The sequence below is a fragment of the Neodiprion virginianus genome, chromosome 1 (genome assembly GCF_021901495.1).
Source record: "Neodiprion virginianus isolate iyNeoVirg1 chromosome 1, iyNeoVirg1.1, whole genome shotgun sequence".
Lineage (NCBI taxonomy): Eukaryota > Metazoa > Arthropoda > Insecta > Hymenoptera > Diprionidae > Neodiprion > Neodiprion virginianus.
This window is the reverse complement of record NC_060877.1, coordinates 20,339,536-20,351,704: the sequence shown is the minus strand read 5'-3', so window position 1 is coordinate 20,351,704 and position 12,169 is coordinate 20,339,536. Positions and strand designations below refer to the sequence as shown.

Here is a 12,169-nt window from a genome sequence, read left to right as displayed (position 1 = left end):
ATTGATAAGTTGACGGAAAAAAATTGCAAGCTTACCGAAGAAGAGGCATTTCTTCCGATAGATTAGCCATTCTCTACAATTTCATTAAATTTTATTTTTTCCATGAAAGTGCTCACGTTGGATTTACAGGATTATTCATTCGTTGCTAATCACCAGCGATATGCCAATGTAAAAATGGGTAGAGATTCAGGGTAGTTTAGATCCTAAGCGCAGCCCACGATTGGCTGGCGCCGATGTCACGTGATTGAAGCTGTAGCCACACGTCGACGGTCAAGTTCCCTAGCCGGTTGCTGCAGCAGCGACCTCCCGGCTAGGGAACTCGACCGTCGACGTGTGACTTTGGTTCGAATTACGTGACAGTCGTCCCAGGCAATCCTGGGTCACGCTTACAATCCAAACTATCTACCACGAATCTCTACCCGTACCTATATTGCAGGTATAATGCTGCTATTCGGCAAAGAATAAATGTGTATACCTTCTGTTAAGCTTCTTTTCGCATAAAGGTTCACGAGAGAAAATATCTGAAACATGAGCGAATACGTTGTACTTTGATAGTATCTGCCGAATACGTAGCACATGACTGCGATGTATTCGGCTAAAAGTATGAGGTTGGTTACAGACGAACGGATTCGCTAAAAGCTGACGGAGTGAGAGCATAATATTGAAAGATACACTCGAAGCTTTGAAAACCTCGCGTCGGGAAATTTATTTCGAACGCGAATACTCGTGAGTCTGGAAAAGCTACGGTGAGAGGTAGAGAAAGGTTTGCTCTGGGAGATGGAAAATGTAGGTATTGGGACTCCCTCGCAATACGAGACTATTTTACAGTTTCATATCCTCCAGATTCCAGCAGGCTCGGTACATACCCTGGATATGAAACTCAAAGGCAGGCAGGCGGACAACTACGCGGTGTTTAGATGTGCAAGATACGAGGTGCAGGTTTATTTTCGCCAGAGTGAGGAGAATTACAGAAACCCGACGCAATGTTGACATATTAACAATATTTGCTGTATAAATATTTATCGCCAATATAATCATCGATCACAGTGTCAAGGTCGAAGCACACGCAAGGTTCTGTTTCGTTTGTCGGATCACCCACAGGCTGTACGTTCGTACACCAGGCTCCGATCAATTCAGCGCGCCTGTGAGTAAGCCTATGGCCTGTAGGTGATCCTATGAAGGGCACACGGCTTTCGATGGGCTTTCGACTTTAATATCAGACTGCAAAGGATGGTCGGTTTTAATCGCCTCAGACGGATATCTCAATGAAATCAGACCTGCCATGATTATCAATTGAACTGTCGAGGATACACGTCAATGACAAGGAAGGTATCCCAGGTCGATCTCTCCGACTTGATATCTTTTGTAATACGTTATAGTACACTAAAACCGAGGCGACAATATTTTTTTTTATCTGCCATTAAACATTTGAAGGGGGTGAAACAAACCTCCAAAGTAAGGCATTTCAAGGGGTGGTTTAGCGGTTTCACTCATAAGAACATAATGTTTTTCAACCAATCTAACTAGAAAAGTTTTCTGATAACGAGAAATGAAAAACGTAATTTTTTCAATTAAGAAAAAAAAAAAATGCCAATTCACCTCTTGACATACCTTACTTTGGAGATTGATTTTGCCACCTTCAAATATTTATGCTCGGATAAAAAAAATACATGTCGCTTAGTTTTTTGTCTACTATAACATGTTACAAAAGAAATTAAATCGGCGAGATCGACCTGGGATACCTTTCTTGTGAGCAGTAGGAGGAACTCTCACTTCCACAACTACATCTTGTGAGTAGAACGTAAGGAATAAGATTTTATACGCCACAGAAAGGGCTGTAGAAGTAGCTGTGGGCTAGATAAAGTCAATTAGCTTCTCCCTCCCCTTCCGTATTCGTATCCATCTTCAACTCCGCGAGATTCTAGAGCGATGAGAAGAAAATCGATGATGTAGGAATACCGGGGTTAATATTAAGGTCAATGGAGAATGTTAAAAGATGGGGCGTATATCTAAACACCAAGGTATTGAACCAATAAGCTGCAGGTATATCGAAGATTCGGTAATCCTGGGAGGTAAGATAGTCACACTGATTGTAAGAGAAATATCTAGTAAAAATGAAAATATTTCAACTACAGAATTTAGTAGATGTCGCGGTAACAATCTAACCTTGATTGATCAACTATATCTATAATGACTAACTATGTGTACGAAAAAAGCACATATTGTGAATTGTAGAAAATAGTCAATTCTTCAACGTACAATGCTTAAGTGAACGATACGAATAGTCCTTTACTATATTTGAATAGTGGGATTCCCCATGTCGCTTCTCTCAATGTCATTATGTACTAAATGCACTGACTGAAGTCATGACTTATGTTGATAATACGTAGATTGAGCGATTTTTTTTTTCAAATCAAAATCTATCAATTCCTGAATTCGAAAAGGCCGTATTTTGCGAGGCAAGTTATAAATTTTCCGAAGAAATATAAAATGAAGAGGAAAATAGGCGGCGTATGATGTGACAAACGACCTATTATAGTTTAGTCAATTAGCCACGGTTTCTTCACGTTAAGCGTAAAAAATAATAATTTGTTTCACAACCCTCAGGTTTTTTTTTTTAGAAAAGCCACTATCCTTAACTTTTTTTTACGCACAAGAGGAGCACTGAAATTTATAAACGGAATGATATCAGATATGATTCGATCATTCGAAAAAATCGCAGACTATTCTGACCGAACAAGGAGCGAACAAAGTTTTTAAAACTTTGCAGTTGTTCTTTGTGATATACTATTTACGAATAAAATTAGGGTCAAATTGGTCGAAGTGAGGTAGAAAACTGTTGCAGAATTTGAGAGCATGACCCGTATACGTGATTGATCCTTTTTTTATACCGCAAAAGTACCGTTTATACAATTGTCATAAATAACACGGGTGATTTTTTTTGTAAACGAAATTTCTATAAATCACTAGCGATGGTTTTTCCGTAGGCCCTCAATTCATCAAGTCACATTACAAAGACGTTGTATGCAAAATTTATACAGGTTATAATTAGTAAACTTTTGATTCGTTCAAAAATAATCGATGTTGATGAAAATTCATTTCGGGCGAGCTGTAGAACATTGATTTTCGAATAAAATGATGGATTATGATCAATCATGATCTATATACATTGGACAAACAATTTTGGCATGAAAAAATGGATTAATAAGACATTTTGAAAATTATAAATAATTAAACTTATAGCTTGTTTGGTTCTTTCATATTATGGAGAAATTCTTCCAACTCAATTCGACTCGATTGAATTATTCCTTAGTTTGATTAATTTTTTCACTTCTGGATATATTCTCTAAGTTCAAAGTAAAAACTGGTACAAGATTATGATTCAGGAAATAAGATAAACAATACTGCTTTGCTATTATAGTTTGCAGGAATATTAGAACTCGCGCAAGTAGCATCTGCCAAAAACAAAGAGAAAAGCTGAGAAACCAGAGCAAATCGTTTCGCTCGGTCCGTTTAATGCGAATTTGTAAATCTCGAACATCCTTACACGCCGGTTCCCAGTAGAAAAAACGCAGGGTAAGGTGAAAGTAGACACTCATATACGTATATAAGGATGGCGTGTCCAACGGCTTGAGACGAAAGGTTGTCCGGTCGAATAGGAATTGATTTGAATATACATTGCCCGTTTTAGATCGGTACAGATAAGTGATTTTTACGTTCATTGACACATGTGGAAAACAACGAGATGAGTGGGCTATATTTTTTAGACAAAGTTTCATGCTTTCAAGAGTGTTGACTGTGATTCATGTACTTGGTGTCTGAACATGCCCGTTTTGGTTATAAGAGATATCGAGTACCTACACTACCGTCAAGTTTTTCACTGCAATACCGCGTCATTTTTGCGGTACCAAATGAGACTAAACGTGTAAACATTCCACGTGATTTCTGACGATTTTAAAATATGGTGTATAACATAATTTATAAAGATATCAGGAAATGATATACAAAGAAATTCAAACAGGAAGCTGTATGTAAAGCTGGTTGCATAATTTTACATATTACCATTGCTTTCCATTGCAAACTCCTTTCTTTTTCTTGATATCTTTAAAATTTTGGGAGATTTAACGCTTTTAAGATTACTGATTATGACAATTGTGATTGCGATATGGTAACGCCACAATAGAACTATCATTATTATATATATACCTACTAATAATGACAATGGCTGGGTTTTAATAGTAACAATCATGTTACGACCGGCCTACCACCACACGTCTTCCCCATCTTCCTCATCCACGTATTGCATCTAATTGCTGACTCTTCCATATTCCATACAGTAATGTTACGGTCTATAACCTGTCCTCCTATTTCCATGCAGCCTCACGCCACTCGTTATCGCCCTTATTCCGCTAATTCTCTTACCCACTATTCTAGATTCTCGCACCTTTCCTGCACTCATACTCTTTGTTCCGAGACCACTTCTATGTCTACCCTCACCAAGTACACTTCTAATCAATCTCTCATCAAGAATACTTTTAATCCATTCCCGACAAGTCACCTTCCACTCCAACTTACAATTCCAAATTTCAACAAACCAATTCCTGAACCATTCTCCAATTATCAATTTGAACATTCATAACTAAGATCCACTTCGTCTACACATTTATACTCCTTACCATTCCAATAAACCATGATGAATTCGAATACATCCTTCTCGCGTCAATTCTTACTTCTTCCTCCATTCCCTGACTCAAGAGCAGCGACGAGATCGGACCCAAAGTTACCCGAAACAACATCTCGAGTGGCTACGGAGATGTATTGACAGCCGCTCGTCAATACCTCTCCTCTATCCCGTACAAATGAGATAAATGAAAAAGTATTCTAGGGAGTATTAAGAAAAAAATGTTGTATCATCAAGTTACTGACAAGAAATGCGAACGAACCTGCGGATGTTGAAGAAACAATATTTGAAAAATCAAATACACGCATGCGTTAGTCAACTAATTTTGTTACTCTCGGAGTTAATTTTATGAAATATTATTAAGATAATCGTATCGAAATGATTCGTGCCGGTCACAGTATAGTGCTGTGCTACTATTTAGTTACTAGTTTTTCGGCTTCTATCATCTGAAAATTTAGTATCTGACACGAACGCGGCGCTTCTAGTATCGTTGAATCTGAGGGTAGAGAGATAAGTGAAAACGAGTCGAGGCATAATTTTCCTCAAGAAAAAAGACTCAGAATAGGAAGAAGCGCACAAAGTGCAGTAGCGTCTATGGTCGATTCTCTGAATATTTTCTCGCTGAATGAAATTTATTCAACCTCTCGGTTCGATCCTCGAATATGTGTCAAGATGGCAACGGCCGCGCCTTAGGCGTTGAACTTGTCAAACAAACCATGTCAGTTCATGCTGCAGACGTTGTGGCAAAAGGTCTAGCTCTTTTCACTCCCTTATTATGAATCCTATTTCTCCCATCCAATCACCTGCAGATAACTCGCAGAGAACTCAAACAGAATGAAAATATCAATTATTGTTTTGATCATGAGAAAGTTTATCGATCGTGTGTTTCTATATTCGCATCTGTTGTGGTAGGCTTAAGTTATTGAAGGATTTTGACTGCCGCTGGTTTGAATGGAAGTTTTGCATTACTAAATCAACAATTCCATCTTTCACCTTTCTGCGAAGACGACACTGCCTATATATTAAACCACCGACACGGACGTCTATGACATCTAAATCTTACTATTGTTGTGCATCCTGCATTCGGTAGATCTCAACCGTTGTTATTTTTTTATTATACGATCATGGAAAAAAATTTGCCGCCCAGGCTAAGAAAAACATATTTCATCCTTGATTTCATCGCACAAGTTGTAGGAATTTTATGAATGTACGCAACGTAAAGAATTATTTGAAATTGATACGAGCACATAGTTTTCGAAAACGTGGTTCAGAACCTTAGTGCGAATGATCAAATATATTTCGTTGGTTTATTTGTGGCTGAAATTACGGAAGGCTCGAGGTTTCTACGGTTGGGTTTAAAAAGTTGCTGATAAAGATAATAATAATGATGACAAAAATAATAAGAATAATAACGAATAAGGCTTTACAGAATCCCGCTACTGCCGGGCTCGCGGCAGCCGCCAGATGAATATACGTATGTTTGTCTACCTACTCTCATCCCCTGCCGCTTTCTACCTTCAAATCCAATTAACGGGTTTTCCACAGAACATTGGCGCGATCCACACCGCTGAAAAGTTATTCAAGATTTTCTCACTTTCACATCTTTCGTTATATTCAGTTTTATGCGACTGTAACGATTTGCGACCCTCTCAACATTGGTAGTTCCCAAACAAAAATTTCAGTTACTTGCAATAGCAACATAGTAATTCACTTCCATATTAGCAGAAAATATGATTTTTAAAGGGACAATATCCAAAAAACCGTTCGAAATAAAACAGAAAATACCGTATTTAGATCTGGACTGTAAACCATCTTCTAATATGACATTTTCAACTGAAAAGCTTATTGTCAAATGAAAATCTCTTACAATGCTGGTTTGACAGATTTGTGTCAAATTTTTGTCAAATTGCAAGAATTTAGGGATCCAAGCTCACCTCTAATTGTAAAATTACAATTTGAAACTTGATTGAATATTGAATTTCAAACAATTCCAAATTCCACAGTCGAAATGCATAATTGCCTGCTGGTAATTTTATCGTGCAAAAAAATCTTATTTATAAATCATGAATTTTGGTTTACTATACGGTTTTTTTATTGTTTATCATACGGACAGTTTTGTATTTTGCCTAGCCTTGTTTCCATAGTTTTTGCCGCTTAACCGTGTTCACTGCGGAACCCGGAGACGTTTATTTTGAAATATTTTAACCGCGAAGTGAATAAGTGTTTACGTCTACCTATATCGAGTGACTGTGCACAGCACAACGCTCAGCATTTCGTATTAGGATGTTAAATAAGACGGATGGTTCTGACAAGAACTTCTTTAGAGTCGAACTGACAAGAGAATGAGGGAGCTACTGATCCAAGAAACCAATAAAAAAACGGCATGCCTTCTACAATGCTAATCAAAATTAGATCTACGTTGGATTCATACTACTTGAGAGATCATCCTAATGTAACTAGTCGAAAAATAGCTGATTTTCGCTGATTTTTGTTGGTTTTTTTCATAGTCATGTCAAATCAAAGCATTCGTGAAGAACAGAGTAATTTTTTTTTTTTACATTTTATAACGGTTTGCTCGAAACGTGGTTTCTCAGAACGGTGGACACTCAGAGCAAGAGTTTCATAGCTATCTGTCTCAAAGCACGTTTTTCACGCCATTCTTTATCTTGCTAGGGAAGGTTCTTTTGTCTGTAAAACCCTCATACTTTTTTAACGAAAAACTGTCGAAAAAATTGGCTGAATTCGATACTTTTTTTCAAACGACGGTCATTTTATCTATTTTCATTTTTGAAAAAAACCTCCACAGCAAAATAGCAGCTTTAATACTGATTAATAATCTTCTTCAAATTTTAAGATTGGTTAGCATATTTAAAACATCGAGAAAAAAATTGCAAAAATTATCTATTTTTCGATCCGTTACACTAGGATGATCCCGTAAGACATTGAAATAAGTTAGGTCATACAATTTGATTTCGCAGTAAGAAGATCGCGTCTTCCTCGATCGTCATGTAACCAACACTTAAGCGCTGAGGAAACTCATAAATTGTAAGTCTCGTGTATTTTAGATTGCATTGTACAATTCATCAACGTGTATATTTCTCTTTAACCTAAATTAATCTCCGTTCCAAAAATTGTAATTTCCGTAAAAATGTAAAGTATTGTAACAGTGCTATACATCTGCAACACTTAGAATAATCGTAATGGCACGTGACACTATCATATTAATAACATTTAGTCTTGGTTATGAAGTACATTTCGATATGCAGACAGAGTGGTGTACTCATTTTTGCCTATATGATGGGATGTGTCACCAGTAGGACTTGTTATTAGAATTCGTACACAGCGGTCTGGCATATATGTAATTAATTGTTAAATTAATTAATATTTTTTACGACGGACGTGTCGCTAAGATGGAAATAATGATTTATACAGTTGAATACTATCAAATTATTACATTTTTCGATAATAAGTTCATACTATCATATTAAATATTTGCCGAATATTTTTGTTTTAATAAATCGAAGCCCGGAGATGGCTGGCTGGGCAGAACCGAATCGTTGATTGCTTTCGCTCAAACATCATCTCCTTCATTGACTTTCCCTGACGAAAATTTAATAACTATTCTTATTGGGTCCCTAAATTCGAAGTTCCAATTCGTATAATCTATTAGCCAATACTCTCTGTTGCGTTATTCTTAGAAAAACTTGGGTTACTTAGCGTCTGAGAACATCTTTTAATTCATCCATTCAACAAGTTACGTTATAAGTAACAATTTGCAAAATCTACAAGATTATTACTATTAGTGAAACGTATTACGATTCTAAGAGTCCGAGCCGTTTTGAATGGTCGCTTGCACGCAATTCTCGTAACATCACTGTTCAGTATACTTAATCTAACTTTACGCTAGTTTTCCAACTTACGCAATCCATATTCTTACACGTTATCATACCAGTGTACTGAATAATGACGTCTCGAGAATAGCGTGTATCGAAAACGCGTTTAAACTATCATGACTTGATAGATACTGTCAATAATTTTGATTAATAAAGTCTACATGCAAAACGTTGTTTCCGTGCCGTATCGATTTGAAATATAATATAAGAAAAAAAATTACACTTTTTCTGCCCAACCTTTAATTAAGTACACACTGCCTTCTCGGAGCATTTTCTGTTCCCGTATACGTTGTTTCGAAAAATGGGTTGTGATTCATAATTCTTTGGAACAGATTGGTGTTTAGAACTGCAAAACTCCTCGTTGAGGCTGAATAGTAATCGATTTTGTTCGGGAGTGATATGTAAAATTGTTTCCTCTCATTTTCAAAGGTAGAACGAATTACCACGAAAACTTGTACTGGATTTCAGGGTCAGCTGCTGCTATGATTGGGGCAAACTTGAGGTTTGGCATCGGGGCTCCATATAACGTAACCTCAAATGCCACGAAAGTATTTCAGTGCCATCCTGGAGGCATAACTGAAGCTACAGTTATATTTAGTCTTGGGGCCCTCGGAATGGGCGCCAATGTCATTCTGATGGCTTTAATATTAGCCAAACGTCATCTCCGAAGGTAGTATAAGTACCAGTTATCAATCCTACAATAACAGAGAGATGCTAACACGCCAGCGTTACACGTGTCTTTCGGTTTTTCCTTGCATACGCGTTTATCGGTTCGATCAAGTGCCAACAATAAATAGCTCAGGCTGTTGAATACGTAAAAAGTCTAGTGATATTCATTTTCTTAATCCAGTATTGCATTGTTCGTCGAGAGCTTGGTAACGCTAACGTGAATACATCTTCACCCGGAATTGACTATAAACTTAATAATACTTTATTATTTCTAGGCAGGATAGATAAAAAAAAAAAAAAAAAGAATTTTAAAGTAACAGTTATTTTCCAACGGAATGCATAGAAAAAGTCTTGCGAGAGGAAAGGAGAAAATTTCAACGTAGCCTATTTAAATAGAAAATCAGAAAACAAAAAGAATTATACATATGCAAAAATATACGACAAAAATCAATATAAAAACGAATATCATAAAATACATGAATAGTTAAGTCAAGAAACCTATACTCCTATTTGTCGTAAAATTGGAACCATAAAACTGACATGCCTAAAACAGACATATGTAAACCACAAAACTATAAATAAATTTTCTTTCTACTTTTTCGTTTTTCCTTCATTTTGACAATTACAGCATGGTCAATCCCCTGGCTTTGTAGAATTTATTGAGTTCAGCAATGACACCATACGAAACATATTATTATGGTTTTGAACTTTAACGGTAAAATACTTCGAATAAAAAAAAAAAAAAAATGTTGTACGATGACTAACAAATTTTTTGATCACTTAATTGTTAGTTCATAAATTAACGTGAATTTACTAAACATAATTATCACTGAATCCAGCAACAAGGTTATAGACGTGCTGCAAATTTTTGGCGGTCCACTTTTCTTCCCCTTCGCATTTGCAAGTCATGAAAAGCCAAGTAGATAAAATATGACATTAAGAGTTAAAAGTTCAAAATCGTGATGAACAGGTATACATACAAATGACAGAATGTCGGCTTTTTTGGTAATTTCTACACGTTATTATGTCTCTAAACCCTGTTTTGTAAAGCCTTGTTGAAGTCAGTTGACGCAAGAATTAGCTCATATCCCAATAAAACTTTATACGTAGTATGTACCCATTACATACAGTAATAAATATGTATTATAATAGATATATGCGTATATACATATGTATCATGTCTTTGTATCTCTGTAGTTTCTCATTATTGATACGTATAATTATATTACACGCCATAAATGAAGCATCAGTTGAAAGCTAGAGCCTCTTATTACATCATTACTATACATGGTATACTATTACGCAAGACAGAAGTATCGTAGAATTTCCTTTCAAGAAAAATATGTAACAATTTTATCTCCTGACTTCTTGCCTATCCCCTCGTATTAAATCATTTATAAACCTGCACTGTAGTGTATTAGGTGGTTCGATTTATTACATTTCTCGAAAATTTAAGAGTACCTCGAAACATCAATAAGATTTTCCCAATACTTCATTGTACTCCTGTTATATGACTTTTTGAAAAATGAGTTGCCGAAAGAGATATGCAATACCAGAAATAGTAATAACGGAAAAACGTACTGGGAAAGTCTTCTTTGACGGGTGCGACTGTTTCTTCAGATATTACAGTAGAGTTTGGGGAATGGGCAACTCGAGTAGCCGAGACAAGCAATATTGTAACAATATATTTGAGTTGCAGATGGTCCCAAGGGCTACTATTTCATCAGGCAATGGTGGACTGCGCAAGGGCAGCCATTTTATTGCCTCTTGGGTTGAGCATACTGAATTGCCAGCCCGTTAACAAGTGTTCGCTTGTCGAGACCGCATTTCTATTACTGGTCACTGTCTCAACGGTGAATATGCTTACCACCGTCTTAAACGATAGTCCAGTATTTCCAGAAAGTGAGGAAGAAGCCGATCTCACCGCTCCTCTCCTCATGGACTCGCCTCAGGTGAAATGCATGAATTTTAACCAGTAAGTAATGCACGTAGTGAAACCGCTAGGTAAAGGGTGGATTTCTCATCTCGTGATATCCAATATCAACTGTATATAGGACCATTGATCGCTCTGTTATTGACCGTTAATGCAACTATACAACAAAACGTCACAGGCCTAGAGACACGTGCCATGTTTATATAAATGTATTTTGTCATGTTGAAATACCCATTCCATTTGCGCGAAATGCGTTCTAACAAAGCGAAGATGACGACATGTACGTTTATTTCTCTGTTTTTACCGTTAACGATCATTTGTAGTGTGAAAATAGACAGCTGTGCCTGTTAGGGGGACTCTATCGGACACTTTTTTTCGTAGTGAACAACACGAACGCTGCGCCATTTCAGCTTGAAATTTTGCTCACCATGAACATAACTAGTGTAATTCGAGTGACAAGTGGCGAATATTCTTCATATCACACGTTCCACATCATATTTCGTCCGATAAAAGTCCTTTTAAAGTTGCAATGGACATTCTCTGCATTACTTCAGCCATGTTATAAGTAAAACGGTGTACATTAACGAAATAACGCAGGGAATAGTGCAAGGAATGCCTACCATTGACTGTCACGTCATCGTAACAAGCGCAGCTTTATTGGTTTCTATAGAAAAGCTGCGGAGTTTTTTCACCACCGTGACAAAAGTCGCAAGTGAGCGCCAACTCTCTTTTTCCCATAGCCCCAGTAATATATACAACCAAGACCCGTAATTCGGTGAAGAACCTAAATTTCACGACTGCCGACACTATAACCGCTATTTATTTACTTTTATGTTTTCGAGGCGTTATAAAATAAACTGCCTCACGTTGGAATACTTTATTCTACATACATCCGCTGTCGGGGTCGGAACTTACATGGAAGCATTCGACTACGTTCGACCGTTGCTATCAGACTAAAAGCGTATCCTTCTCCCTAAAAGCTACAAGTTTTAA

General features: G+C 36.9%; 1 protein-coding gene across 4 annotated transcripts in view; it reads left to right on the top strand.

The window, feature by feature from the left end:
- LOC124300722 (uncharacterized) overlaps positions 1-12,169 on the top strand; it is a 57,024-nt gene that overhangs the window by 15,893 nt on the left and 28,962 nt on the right. For 3 of the 4 annotated variants that reach the window (XR_006907311.1, XM_046755056.1, XM_046755071.1), the window contains 2 exons: positions 9,043-9,244; positions 10,943-11,195. Coding sequence is in view for 3 of the 4 variants with exons in the window: in XM_046755056.1 (XP_046611012.1) it covers positions 9,043-9,244; positions 10,943-11,195 (455 nt within the window). In the remaining variant the exon portion in view is untranslated. Of the gene's footprint in view, positions 1-9,042; positions 9,245-9,518; positions 9,727-10,942; positions 11,196-12,169 lie in introns of those variants that run through there. The other variant, XM_046755066.1, reaches the window with a different exon arrangement.